General features: G+C 40.0%; 1 protein-coding gene across 1 annotated transcript in view; it reads right to left on the bottom strand.

The window, feature by feature from the left end:
* IQCK (IQ motif containing K) overlaps positions 1-15,447 on the bottom strand; it is an 86,230-nt gene that overhangs the window by 24,354 nt on the left and 46,429 nt on the right. The window contains exon 7 of the mRNA XM_077773341.1: positions 7,209-7,293. Within this exon, the coding sequence (XP_077629467.1) occupies positions 7,209-7,293 (85 nt within the window). The remainder of the gene's footprint in view (positions 1-7,208; positions 7,294-15,447) is intronic.

The raw sequence follows: 15,447 nt of genomic DNA, 5'->3' as shown, positions 1-15,447 counted from the left end.
CAGTCAGTTAGTTAAGCATCGACGATCAGGTCGATGAACTCTCAGTTTGTGAGTTCAAGCCCCGCATCCTGCTCTGTGCTGACAGCTTGGAGCCTGGAGCCTGCTTTGGATTTTGTGTCTCCCTCTCTCTCTGCCCCTCTCTCTCTTGTGCTCTGTCTCTGTCTCTCAAAAATAAATAAACATTAAAAAAAGGTTTTTTTAATATAATAAAAAATAAAAGGAATGAAGTTCTGACACATGCTACAATATAGATGAATATTAAGGACATTATGCAAAGTGAAATAAGCCAGTCATGACAAAGACTTATATGAGTTATCTAGGTAGGCAAATCGTAGAGACAGAAAGTAGGAGGGTGGCTGTCAGGGGCTGGGGGAGGGAATAGGGAGGAGTTATTTTTTAGTGGGTACAGAGTTTCTGTTTAAAATGAAAAAAGTTCTGGAGATGGATGGTGGTAATGGCTGCACAACAATGTGACTGTGCTTAATGACACTGAATTCTACAACTAAAAATGGTTAAGATGGTAAATTTCTTTTTTATAGTTTTTAAAATTTTATTTATTTGTTTTTAGAGAGAGAGCAAGAATGAATGGGAGATGGGGCAGTGAGTGAGAGAGAGAGAGAGAATCTTAAGCGGGTTCCATGCTCAGTGTGGGGCCTGATGCAGGGCTCGATCTCATGACCCTGTGATCATGACATGAGGCAAAATCAAGAGTATGGATGCTTAACCAACTCATCCACCTAGGCACTCCAAAATGGTTAATTTCATGTTTCCCAAATTTTGTGGGAAACTATGTTTTTCCTTCATGGTGTTTAAGAAAGTACAAGTAGGGGCGCCTGGGTGGCTTAGTCAGTTAAGCGTCCGACTTTCGCTTAGGTCATGATCTCTCGGTTCGTGGATTCGAGCCCCGCATCGGGCTCTGTGCTGACTGCCAGCTCAGAGCATGGAGACTGTTTCAGTCTGTGACTCCCTCTCTCTCTGACCCTCCCCTGCTCACGCTGTCTCTCTCTCTCTCTCCTAGAAATAAATAAAACATTAAAAAAAAAAAAGAAAGTACAAGTAAAGGTTTTCATTAATTGCAAAACCTTCAATGTAAGTGCAGTGAAACTACATGGGAGTGTGTAAGGAAAGAGAGTTTGTATGATTCCCAGCTATGAGGGAACACTTCACAAGTTCCTGAAAATCCCCTTTTCTGACATACGACGCTTCACTGCTATTCACAAAACCAAGCCAAAAATCAAGAACTTGTGTCAGAAGAACGCATGGTTAAAAGGAATAAAATGCCGTGGTTTGTATTTTTTCCCATAATATTGAGTCATGTTTTCTCTTAAGTTTATTTATTTATTTTCAGAAAGAGAGAGCACGTGAGTGGGAAGGGGCCAGAAAGAGAGGGAGAGAGGGAATCCCAAGCAGGCTCTGCACTGTCAGCATGGAGCTAGATATGTGGCTCAAACCCATGAACCATGAGACCATGACTTCAGTTGAAACCAAGAGTTGGATGCTTAATGGACTGAGCTACCCAGGCACCCCTCATTTGTTTACTTATATAGAATTCACATAACATAAAATTCTCCCTTTTAAAGTTTACAATTCAATGCTTTTTATTCACGAAGTTGTACAACCATCCCCACTATCCCAGTGCTTCTCTTTCTCTAGTCCCTGACGACCACTAATCTGGATTCTGTGTAGGGATTTCTCTATTCTGGATATTTTAAATATTTTTTTTATTTTATTTCTAGGATAGAGAGAGACAGCGTGAACAGGGGAGGGTCAGAGAGAGAGGGAGACACAGACTCTGAAACAGGCTCCAGGCTCTGAGCTGGCAGTCAGCACAGAGCCCGACGCGGGGCTCGAATCCACGAACCGCGAGATCAGGACCTAAGCGAAAGTTGGACGCTTAACCGACTAAGCCACCCAGGCGCCCCTCTATTCTGGATATTTTAATTAAAAGGACTATGTGGCCTTTTGTGTCTGGCTCCTTTTACTTAGCATAAAACTTTCAGGGTTCACCCATTTTGCAGCAGGTAACAGTACTTCACTCCTTTTTATGGTTGAATAACACTCCATTACATGGATGTACCACATTCATCATCCATTCTTCAGTTGGTGGACTTTTGGATCACTTTCCACATTTCGGCTATTGTGAATAAGGCTTCTGTGAACATTCATGTACAAGTGTTTGTCTGGACAGATGCTTTCAATTATCTTAAATATTTACCTACGAGTAGGGCTGCTGAGTCAGTGGTGGCTCAATGTTTAGATTTTTAGGAACTGCCAAACTCCTTTCCAAAGTGGATGCACCATTTTCCATTCTCATCTGTACTGTATGAATCCTTCTAAGGTCTCTATGTTCTCACCAACATTTGTTACTGTCTTTTGGATCCTAGCCATGCTGCTGGGTGTGAAGTGGCATCTCACTGTGGTTTTGCTTTGCATTTCTTACTTCTTTTCATGTGTTTACATATATTCTTTGAAGCAGTGTGTATTTGAATCCTTTGCCAATTTTGTAATTGGGTTGTCAGGTTGTGAGAATTCTTCATATATTCAGAATATTGGGCCCTTATCTGATATAAGATTTGCAAATATTTTCTCCAGTACTGTGAATTATCTTTTCTATTCATGTGATAGTGTTCTCAGGAGCCAAAAGGTTTTCATTTTGATGAAGTCCAATGTACTTTTCTTCTCTTGTTGCTCATGCTTTTTGTTATGTATTTAATCCAAAGTCATGAAAATTTACACCTATGTTTTGTTTTCAGAGTTTTACTGCTTTTGCATTTTCATTTAGGTCTGATTAATTTTTGTATATTGCATGAGGTGGGAGTCTAACTTGATTCTTTTGCATGTGGATATTCAGGCGTTCCAGCACTATTTATTGAAAAGACTATTCTTTCCCCAATGAATGGTCTTGGCACTCCTGTTAAAAATCAATTGACCATAAATTTAAGGGTTTATTTCTTGACTCTCAATTCTATTTCATTGTTCTATGCCTGTCCTTATGCCACTAGCATTTGATTACTGTAGCTTTATAGTAAGTTGTCCAATAGGGAAGTGTGAGTCCTCCAACTTTGTCCATTTTCAAGACTGTTTTGGCTATTTGGAGTCTCTTACATTTTCATATGAATTTTAGGACCTGCTTGTTAATGTCTGTTAAAGGAAAAAGTCAGTTGGGATTTTGATAGAGATTGCATTAAACCTGTAGATCAATTTGTACTGCCATCTTTACAACATCAGGTCTTCTAATCAATGGACACAGGCTGTCTTTCCTTTCCATTCAGTCTTTTTAAATCTCTCAGTGCTGTTTTGTAGTTTCCAGTGTATAAGTCTTCCATTGCTTTTGTTAAATTTATTCCTAAGTATTTTATTCTTTTTGATACCATTACAAATGGGATTGTTCTGTTAATTTCATTTTCAGATTGGTCATTGCTAAGTATGCATAAATAACACTTGATTTTTGTATATTGATGTGGTTTCCTGCAACCATGCTGGACTTGTTTATCAGTTCAATTTTGTGCGTGTAAATTACTTAGGAATTTCTGTATGGAAGGTCATGTCTATATAGAGAATAGAAGCAGTTTTACTTCCTTCCTTCCAATCTGATGCCTTTTATTTCTTTTCTCACCTAATTTCCTTGGCTAAAACCTCTAGTGCTATGTTGAACTAAAGTAGAAAGGATATCTTTGTCTTGTTCCCAATCTTAGGGGGAAAACATCCAGTCCTCTCACCCTAAATATGTTAGCTGTGGAGTTTTGCGACCACCCTTTATGAGGTTGAAGAGACTCCTTTCTATTCATAGTTTATTGAGTATTTTATCATAATGTAATATAACCATGTTTATTAATTATGAAATAATGGTTAATTTGTTAATCATAAATAACAAAATCATTGGATTTTTTTGTATTCTTTCTGTATCCATTGACATAACACGTTTAAATTGAAATTAATGAAAATCATACTATAGTCTGTTTATAGAAACTATTCAGTGTATATAAGGCTACAGTCTCTGTAATTCTTTCCCAGCCACTCCAAGTTACCCACTATTGTCAGATTGCTCTGTTTCCTTTCAGATATTTTCCTATCCTGTGTGTGTTTGTGTGTGTGTGTGTGTGTGTGTGTGTGTGTGTGTAGCTGTCAAAAATATGCAGTACGTTTAAAAAGTTTTTTAATGTTTATTTATTTTTGAGAGAGACAGATCACAAGTGGGGGAAGGGCAGAGAGAGAGGGAGACAAAAAATCTAAAGAGGCTCTGAGCTGTCAGCACAGAGTCCTCCACGGGGCTTGAACTGCCAAACCTGGAGATCATGACCTGAGCCGAAGTCAGATGCTTAACTGACTGAGCCACCCCAAACACCCCTTAAAAATATACAGTATGTTTTAATAAAAATGGTATTTTACACATATCTACACACACACACACACACACACACACACACACACACACACTTTCCTCTTCTTGGGATACCACCTTGGTCCCAGCTAACAATCCAGTGTCCCATCTTTCTTTTAAGGCTGAGACCAAGTCCTTTCTTTTTTGTGGAAGCTTCCAAGGTCATCCCATATATTAGACCTCTTTTCCTTTTGGCAATACCTTAGGATCTTCCCCCCTCACTTGGTAAACTTTGGTGATATTTTTAGCACAGAAGATGTTTAGATTTGAAAAACCTGAACTCACACACAGTATACACTTACCCCTAAACATCTTTTGTACCATGAGGAACATTTCTAGTTCTGGTGAGATGATGGTACTATAACCACAGTTACATTTTGGGCCACTCTGACATCTTCTTATATGGCTGTGTTTGTTGGTGTGATAAGCAGAATTCAGCTGTCTTAAGGACTACAGACAGTCTGCAATTTACGATGATTACACTTTACAATGTTGTGAAAGCCATATGCCTTCAGTAGAAACTGTACTTCGAATTCTGAATTTTGGTCATTTCCTGGATGAGTGATATGCTATACAATACTCATGATCCTGGGCAGTGGCTGCGAACCACAGCTCCCGGTCAGTCACGTGATCACCAGGGTCAATAACCAATACCCTGAGGACATTTCTGCACCCGTAAAACTATTCTGTTTTTCACTTTCAGTACAGTATTCAGTAAGTTACATGATACATTAAACACTTTATTGTAAAATAGGTTTCGTGGGGGATGATTTTGCTCAAATGTTGGCTAGTCTAAGTGTTCTGAGTACATTTATAGGCTAGGCTAAGCTAAGCTATGATGTCCAGTGGGTTAAGTATATTAAATGCATTTTCAACTTACACTAGCTTTAGCAGGATGTAACCTCATGATAAGGAGAGAAAGATCTCTGTTTTTCATGCTGTGTGTATAACACAGGCCCCCTGTATGTGAAAGTCTTATTGCATTGGAGAATCAGGGACAGAACATCCCCTTTTACTGATTTATTGATTACATTCCAGGCTTCTGAGTATGATTTGAAGAAAGGACTTTGTTTTAAAGAAACAAAATCTGAAAATCACTGTTTTATTGCATTTTGCTCTTACTGTTTCATTAAAAGGATCAGAAAATAGAAAAATAAAACTGCTAATTGTAGCATATCAAGTACAAGTCTCACAAATGAAATACACTGATGACAAAGGTGGAACTCAAAAAGCATGTGGAAGCCAGGAATCTTTCACTTTGGTTGGACATCACTGGACTTAAACTAAACTGCCAATGTTCAATTACAGAAAGACAAAGACCATATTTATAAAATATATACGAAATGCTGAAATTACGTAGTCAAAAATTATATCTAAATCGTGACATATCACAGAGGTTTTATAACTGGTTTTTAACTCTTTGGGAACAAACTGCTCTTTATAATGTGCAAGTCTATTATTTAATCTTCACACTTGACTTTGACCCATGTGTTCACTGGACAATATTGCCTGAAACAGTAAGCTGCTTATAATAAAGGACAGTCTCATTTAACACTTAACAAATATTTTGCTTATTGATTTATTAGTTGTATCTCATTAGAATTAATCTAATTTCTTCATGGACAACTATCTGCCAGCATGTTCACCTCAGGCTACTTCTACAGCAGCTGTGAGGAGAGTGTCAACAAGGAGATGTTTGGCCTCCATGTAAATCTACTGAGACTCTTCCCTGTGGTGATGTTTACCAACTCTGAAATTAAATCTAAACTCATTCCATTGATGTTTAACACACAGACTTGGGTAGAGACATGCTTTTACCTAGAATGGGAGCTTCATGTTTACTGGACGCTTCTTAACATTGATGCTTGGCCAAAAAATTGGAGAGGGTGTATACTTTTTAGCACAAGATACACATGCCACTCTCATATGTATATTTGGTAAGAATTTTTCAAAGTATATCCTTCCGGAAGGGCCACATGACAATATGGATCAGAAGCTTTAGAAAGGAACTCACCTTTTGACCTAGAAATTCTACTTCTAGAATTTGTCCTATATAAACAACCAGACAATTGTGCAAAGATGGCTGCACAAAGATGTGTATTACGGCATTTATTATAATAATGATAAACTGGGAATAACCAATAGGAAAATGGCTAGAAAAGACAAGTTTCAAAAGAAAAGGTTATTTCTAGCATATGATAAGTGTCTATATGTTATTTTGTCTTCTAAAATTTTTCAAATTTTACATTTTTCATTTATTTATTTAAAAAATTTAAGTCCCTTTAGTTAACATACAGTGTTATATTAGTTTCAGTTGTACAATATACACCTGACTCATACATGACTCATTGGTCACCAAGGTAAGTGTACTCTTAATCCCCTTCACCTGTTTCACCCATCTGTTAAGATTTTTAAGGTTTGGAAAGTTTTACACCAAAATGTCAACAGTGATTATTTTGGGGTAACAGTTTCAGTGACTCAAACATTTTTATTTGCTCCAAGTGAATTATCTGAATTTTCTATTTTTTTCTAAAACAAACACATATTGCTCTCTGTATGTAAATAATATTATTTTTTAGGTAATACAGGCTAGTCAGCCCAACATTAAAAGGCTATAGGGTACCTTTAATGATAATTGCAAAATAAGCTTTGGTAAAAATACTAAATCATTTTTTGAGATGTATTTTACAGAGAATCCTATTTCTGAGGTTTGGATGTTAGCTATAATACCCTCTGTTTCAAATTCATCTAACAGTTTTCCCATGGGCACTCAGCATCACAAAAATTCCCCACCAGGCCAAATGCCATAATTGCACATGACTCTTACCAGATAGGCTCTCCAGAAGGATTGAATGATCAGCGCTGCCTCCTCTTCTGTCAGCAGGAGGGAGAGTGGGATTGCTGGCCGTGGGCTGAAAAGCAATAAAATGGTCATATGCCCCTGAGAATCCATCTTTCAGCCTTGGCCAGGCCTTTGACAACATAATGGCCTCTCTGATTAAGTGCCTCATCCATTTCCATTCTTAGAAAGCAACAATACCACTTTTGCTAGAAAAGTTTAGAGTTGAGTTAGCATGTTTTATTTTAAAATCAGAGATGGATTTTGTTTTGTTTTGCTTTTAACCAGCAAATCTTAAATCACTGTTAGCCTGCTCTACTTTGAAAGGCTCAGGCTGCTCAAGCTGCATGTTAGTCTTAAAGGTGCCACATACGTAAAAGCTGTGTAGACATTAAACAAGAGAGACAGCAGGGGTGACTTTTAAATACTGCATTATGACTGACACTTAATAAAGGGCTCTTTTTCCGATTTCCTATGGAAGGGAAATGAAATAGTTCATCTCTCTCCTAAAAGCAAAATATTGGCATTTATCTCTGATAAATTGTGTGCACACTCCAGTTCAATGTGGCTTAAATTAAAGCATATTTCTTAAAGAGAATGTTTTATTTTATTTTTTAAAAATTTAATTTATTTTTTGACAGAGAGAGAGGGAGACAGACAGACAGAAGAGCATGAGCAGGGAAGGGGCAGAGAGGGAGACACAGAATCCAAAGCAGGCTCCAGGCTCTGAGCTGTCAGCACAGAGACTGACATGGGGCTCAAACCCACGAACCCATGACCTGAGCTAAAGTCAACTGTTTAACTGAGCCATCCAGGCACCCCAAATTCAAGCATATTTTTAAGTTAAGTTCTGCTATTTACATCTTAGTAGGCAATAAAATATGTCAAGTGCTGGGTCAGTTGATACTGTTTGCTCTTGTTGGATTGTGCAGATTGTGACGGGATTTGTGATCAAAGATATCACATTTAAAAATCACCACTAAATGCTCTTTTCTTTTTTTTTTCACTAAAAGTTTCATAGAGGTACTAACTCCTGACAAGATCTTATAAATATGACTTACTTCTGGTTCCTTATGTGTCTCTAAAGCATAGCTTCACTGAAAAGCCAAGTTAAGCCTTTTCAGATATAATACAAATAAATGAACTTCTGGATGGACGTGGGTCATGGAGACTGCTCTCAAGGCAGGAACCCCGGAAATGACTTTGCAAGTGAGGGGTTCCTAAGTGCCCTGGCCTCAGAGCTCTCCCTAATGATAGCCATCATTTGAGTTTATAGTAACTCCCATTGTGCAGAGAGGTTGACTAAGCTGCCCCAAGGTCACACAGCTTGTAGATGATGGCCTAGTCGGGATCTGAGCCTAGACTCATCTGATCCCAAAGCCCAGGCTTCCCTCACAATGCTCTGCTAACATCAGACCTCAAGTGGGCAAACACTTGCAGATGCCTAGCTTGGCAAAGAATGCAAAGCTAAGTGGCAATGATGTATGATCCTCCAGAATGTGTGGTTTTATTTCCTTCTAAGTTCTGACTTAACAACAACAACCCACCTTGGTACAGTATACTTGTCTGAATGAATCATGTGTTTTTGAATTATTCCAAAATCAAAGAAATCAAAGCCAGGAAGAGCCTTGGGGGTATTAAGGCCATTTCCAGGGAGCACAGTGTTGTTGCCAGGTTCTGGGTCTTGGGCTGGACAGGTCCTTTCTAAGCGATCAAGTAAAAGTGATTCTTCTACTTCTCTGGAGAGCTAATTACACCCTCAAAGTGACAGCATTGTTAGAAACCTTTCCTTAATGTTCTGTTTCCATTTTCATTTTCATGATGTGGTGGCTTTTTAAATTTTTTTTTTTTGGTTCTGTTTTTGTTTTTCACTTCTTACTTAATATCTGGCTTCTGGGCTGCAGTGGAGCATTCATATTTTGCTGGAGGCCTGCCACCAGAGGTGCATCGGCTCCCTGCTTTCCTCATCAAACGTCTCTACTCATCCATTGCCCTTGTTCTTTAAATTTCAGTGGTGTGACAGCAACAAATCACATCCCTGAAGCAATTCTCCTTCACTAGTTAAAAATCAATGGCTTCTAGAGAGACCTTGGTGTTTGTAAGGAGGCCTTGGTGTGCTGGCAATGGATTTATGAGACTAATATTATTGTGCATTAATTTTAGCTAATGTTTACTGAGAGCTTTCTGGACTTCCTTCCTATCAGCCTGGCTCCTTGTGCTCCAGCCATGCTGGTCCCTTTCACGTGTTCAGAAGTGCCCTTCCACCCAGGGTCTTTGCAGACCCTGCTTTTCCTCTGCTTCCAATAGCCTCCTATCCCCAGCCAGGGACACTGTGTCCAGCTGTGCAGGTTGCTGCTTAAGGACACCCAGCAGATGGGCCAGAGGACACTGAAACCCAGCCCATGCTCTGCCCACTAAGCCATGCTCATGGCCTGGGGCCACATCTGCCCTGGGGTAGGAGCACCTTTTCCTAACTCAAAAACCTAAGGTTGGGGGTTAGGGAGCTGACACTTCTTCCTCCCGGTTCACTTTTTACTCTTTCTTCTAATCTCCATTCAAGTGCTATGGAAAGGTGTTTTGTTTAGGTTAGGACCCAGTGGGGCTCTGGGTGTAATTTTTCTTCTGAGTCCTTGGCCCAATTTGGAGATAGGAATCTTTGTGGTTATCTAATTAATGCCATAATCCTCACCTGGACTGTGAGCTCCAGGAGAGCAGAGACCAGGCCCATGTCTGTGCCTCTTGGCAGTCCCAGCACTTAGGAATTTTTCCAGGATAAAATAAGTGAAAGCCAAGGAAAACTGACCCATTTCTAGAGGGTACTTGATAAATGTTTGTGGAATAAGCTCTCTGCCTGGCACAGTGTCCTAAGCACTTTCCATACATTATTTCATTAAATCGACACCATATTAGTAATTAGCTGTGGTTATCCTTCTTTTAGAACTAAGAAACTGAGACACAGAGGTGTGAAGTGACTCATTCAAGGTCACTGACCATTTACTGCTGAGAATCTTTTGGCCCAGGAAGCATAGGGAGTGGTCTAAAGGGGGAAGAGAAGACAGCTCACAAGGCCACTGATGTGGAATTCAGGGTGTCGCAGCTGTGTGTGTTTAATAGCATAAAACACGGTCATTTGCCTAGAAGAAAAAGCCGGAGAGGGAGAAAAGAGCCATAATCATAGAAAATGCCCTCTTCATTAATTCTTACAGTAATAACTTGGCAGGTATTCATTTGTCTGACGCTCCACAGGGAAATCCAATGTCAGGACAGCAGAACAAAGTGGAGTTTGTCACTTGTATCGGAGGGGAGATTTGATGGCGCCTTTCTGTTCAGCTGCAATTTCCCTGCCTTAAGTATGTTTTTCTTTACTTATGTCATGAAATCTTCAAAGTAACAGTATTCCTGTTTTGGAATAGCAGTAGGAAAGGAGACCTGCAAATCTGGGGACAAGAGGCTGGGCCAGCACAACAAAGGGCTTTCACCAGTAATGGAACCCCGAACTGCTTTGCATGACAATGAATCTCCAAAAAGCAAAATGAGATTTCTAATAGACCTTTAAGCAGTAATATGAGGCCACCTTTAGTGACATCCCTGCTTTCATGGCTAAATAATGGGGTGCTGTCTAGTCCCCAAACCAAGAATAAGTATGAGAGAGCCAAATGAAAAGGACTTAATCTTCCGAGTGTAGTCCCTGGGAATTATCAATCATTTCAGCAGGCCAGTGTGACAGGATAGAAGCCATGTCAGGCCCTTTTCTCTCTTTTGGAATCAGTGCAACTGGCTTCAGGTCAAATAAAAATAGAGATCAAGTGGAGGCAACCTCTCATCATTGGGAAACTGGGGAGGGGGAGGAGGGGCCATGTCAATCACAGGAGAAGGCAGCCAGGCTTCCTCCTCAAGGGCTTACGTGGGACATCCCCAGAGCAGACAGGTTTGCATGTTTCAACCGGCAAAACAGTACCACTGAGTACATTTACAAGATTTGTCTTACCGGTAATGCTCATTTGTCATGTCCTTTTCCTTTTTTCTTAAATATGAATCAAATATATTTGAATCTTAAGAATCGAAGCTATAATTCTGAGAAAGAACAAGCATTTATTTTTCCGATTCTGTATGCATGCATAAACACACACACATTTCTTTCCCCCTTTTAGGGTGCTAAGTAAAAGATCTGCAGGACCTAAAAGAGATACAGCATGCTTTCAAACTACACAAGGGAATCTGAAAAGTTTGTCTTTGTTAATTTCTGCATCCAGTCCTAAAACAAGAGGGACCATCCCAAAGAGGCATTTAAACAGAATAAAACAGAAAGTAGAAAGGTTTGCTTTACATTGAAACTTGATTCTTGGAATCCACATTCTATCCACTTTTCATTAGGTAAGAGATTAAGTTGTTTTCTTGGAACATGAAAGCACAACCCTGATGCAAAGCCATTTATAAAATGACACAGGCCCTAAATCAACCATCATTTATAAAGCCTTTCAAGCGTCTAAGTATTTCATAACATCTACTCATTGTATCCAGAAAAAAAAAATCATCCAGTCCCTGCCCTCAGCCTTAACTGGTTTCCCAAACATTCTGTGTTAGAGGCATCATCAGTCTTGAGTAATAAACTTCAAATATTTGGAAGAAGTACAATAGAGGTTATCTGGAATGACGTGTCCAGATATATGGTGACCAGCGATTAGGATGGAATCTTTTCTCTATGATGCCAGAAACAACTCTGAAAATCAGCAGGGTAGAGCCAGCTGCCTTACTCTCTAGTGGCCTTACATTGCATTCAGAAACCATGGTTATTATGATGTGATCTGGCTTTCGCCCCCTCACTAACTACCCTGAGAGACCAAAAAGCAGATATTACCTGGCATCAAGCTGAATCACTCTCCTGACTTAATTTTTCCATTTGACCAGCCCCATCACTGGAAGTTGCATATGGGTCTAGCCAGCAGAGCGTACCTAACAATGTGACAAGGCCAGGTGCCCACCCTATAAGGTATAACCGTGTTGAAAGGGCTGTAATACTTGATGTGTTTTGATAAATGTGTCCAGATTGCTGTGTTATTTAGTCTCTTTGTAACGGATTACATATTTTCTTTAACGTGACTCAACAAAAACCTGAAGGAGACCTGCCTCCTTCCCAATCTCCCTCCGCTCCCTCCAGAGGGTGAGCCTGTGTAAGAGGAGGTATATGGGAAGAGAAGACCACCTCCCTCTTCACAGCTTCCAAATCTCTGGCAGGGATCTTAAGTTGGTTTTTGTCATGGATCCCTTTTTATGCTGGAAGTTTGGATTTCTTTTCTAAATAAATTTTTTTTTTAATTTTAGAGAAAGAGAGGGAGAGAGCACACAAGTCGGGCAGAGGGGCAGAGGGAGAGAGTGAGAATTTCAAGCACTCTGACACGGGGCTGAATCCCACGACCCTGAGATCATGACCTGAGCTGAAACCAAGAGTTGGACACTCAACTTTCTGAGACATCCAGATATCCCCCCCAATAATACTTTTTTAAAATATTAAAGAAAATAAGATTTCAAAGCAAACCAATTATATTGCAATACAGTTTTCAAAATAAAAAAAACAAAAACCAAAAAAACCCAAGAAAAACAGGTGGTGGGTTGCCTCGGTGGCTCAGTCGATTAAGTGTCTGACTTCGGCTCAGGTCATGATCCCACGGTTCGTGGGTTCGAGCCCCATGTCGGACTCTGTGCTGACAGCTAGAGCGGAGCCTGGAGCCTGCTGCAGATTCTGTGTCTCCCTCTCTCTGTCCCTCCCCTGCTCACACTATGTATCTCTCAGAAATAAATAAAACATTAAAAACTAAAAAAAATATAAGATTTCAAAGCAAACCAATTATATTGCAATACAGTTTTCAAAATACTAAAAAAAAACAAGCAAACAAAACAAAAAACAAAAAAAACCAGGTGGTGGGTTGCCTGGGTGGCTCAGTCGGTTAGGTGTCCAACTCTTGATTTTGGCCCAGGTCATGATCTGGCAGTTTGTGAGTTCCAGCCCCACAATGGGCTCTGTGCTGATGGTGTGAAGCCTACTTGGTATTCTCTCTCTGCCCCTTCACTGCCCATGTGTGCACATGTGCACACTTTCTCTCGCTTTGTCTCTCAAAATAAATAAATTAAAAAAGAAAATCCAGGAGGTGATACAATAACATATGTGCTTCTAGAGTATGCAGTAAATAAGAAGACCTAATGGCAAGTCAATTAACTACTGTAATTTAGAAGAAGTGACATGTGTAAATGATATTTCAAGACCACTGCAACCACTACATTGAGATGTGTAAAACTCTGATTGCTATTAGTGACAAAGACACAGGTACCATGGCCTCTCCTGAGGCCTGTTGCCCATGTTCATAATTAAAAGTGAGGCTAAATTTCAGTTAGAGGCTAATTAAAATAGAGAGGCAATCTGTCCACCTTCCAAGTTCAGGGCCCCTGAATCACTGCGAGTGTGGCTGCAGCTAGGGAAAGGGGGGAAGACGAGGTTTACATCCAGGATAAAACTGAGGACTAAAGATTTGAAACTAAACGGGATGAATCCAAACAGTAAAATGAAACCATCTGAAAACAGAGAGTGACCAGGAAGTTATGGATTTTGGCCAAAAAGTTATTTAAATGGCTGCCTCCCAGACAGAAGGGAGATCCACCGTGATACTGTGGGTCAGTTCGTGGGAAAAAATTAAAAGAAAGCTTCATATTTTTATTCCCCAAAACCTGTGATTTTTCCAGAAAGCCATTAAATTTTCAAAACAACTCTAATTTCTGCCACTCCATTTCAGTAACTGACTCCCTGTTCAGTCAGTTGCTCAGGCCTGAAATCTCCACGTCATCCTGGACCTTTCTCTCACCACACATCTAATCCATCAATCGGACTTCTTGGTTCCAACATCAAAATATACCAAATTCAAACTATTCTTGCCTCCCAAACTCCGAGCTGCCATCATCTCCTGCCTACAGTAGCCTCCCCGCTGCTGCTTGTATTGTTAGAGCTGACTGAAGTCAACTCCCCCACCAGCCACCAGAGTGATTGTTTTATTTGTTTGTTTATTTATTTACTTATTTTTTGAGCAGCAGGCAAAAGTTTATTAGCATATAAGATCAGAAAGGAAGAATGGTAGGAAAGCTCTCAGAGAGGAGACATTCGAAAGTGAATGCTCCTTATTTATTTTTTTTTAAATGTGTGTTTATTTATTTTGGGAGGGAGGAGGAGCAGAGAGAGAGAGGGAGAGAGAGATTCCCAAGCAGGCTCCACGCTGTCAGCACAGAGCTGGACATGGGGCTTGATTTCACAAGCCATGAGATCATGACCTGAAGAGAAATCAAGATTCAGGCCTTAATCCCAACTGAACAACCCAAGCACCCCTAGAGTGATCTTTTTTAAAAGATAAGTCCGATTCCCTCGATCTTCTAAAAACACTAGTTTTCTATCATGCTCAGAGGAAAAAAGGTAAAAGCATACTCTTTACCATGATACCCAAAGGCCCACCCAAGCTGGGCCCAGCCTAGCCAGCCGCTCTGGCTCCATTGCCTACCCTTCTCTTGGCCTCCTTCCTCTCCTCGTCTCACTAGCCAAGTTTGTTCCTATCTCAAGGGCCTTCAGAGTGGCTGTTCTCTCCACCTGGAACATTCTTCCTTCTGATCTTTGTACCGTTGGCTCCCAGGCCTCTGTGCAAATGTTTCCTCTTTAAAGAAGTGCACCTTCTATGGCTACTCTAAACAGTGGCAGTTCTCACCCCAGCTTTGGGATGCTCTATCCACTTACACTGCTTTATTTTTCCTCAGAGCACTTGGGTCTTCTTACATAATGCAATATGCTTATTTGTTAGCTTAGCTATTGACTGTCTTCCTACTAAACTATAAATTCTATGGGGGCCAAGACTTTCTCTTATTCTCCCTTCTATCTATGGTACCTAGAAAAGTACCTGGGAAAGAGAAGGCATTCAGTAAGTATTTTTGAATGAATGAATACTATTATGGATAAGAAAACAGAGAACTTTCTTTAATGTCAGGATTTATTAGCAGCAGAGCAAATATTAGGTCTTTCTCTTCCTTGGTTATTCTGCCACCCACGTTTCATCTTACTAAAGTAGAGGCTGCCATTCTCCTCAGATTAAGGACAAAATAAAAGCGATCATTCTTTGGAGACCTCCTATGAGCCCTCTGAAATGGATACCTTTAATTTTTATCTGCTCATCAGACCCTCTGCCTTCTTGTGGTATCA

The sequence above is a fragment of the Crocuta crocuta genome, unplaced genomic scaffold, assembly GCF_008692635.1.
Source record: "Crocuta crocuta isolate KB4526 unplaced genomic scaffold, BGI_CrCroc_1.0 scaffold16, whole genome shotgun sequence".
Taxonomy (NCBI): Eukaryota; Metazoa; Chordata; class Mammalia; order Carnivora; family Hyaenidae; genus Crocuta; species Crocuta crocuta.
The sequence above is the reverse complement of the archived record's forward strand: the minus strand, read 5'-3'. Positions and strand labels throughout refer to the sequence as shown.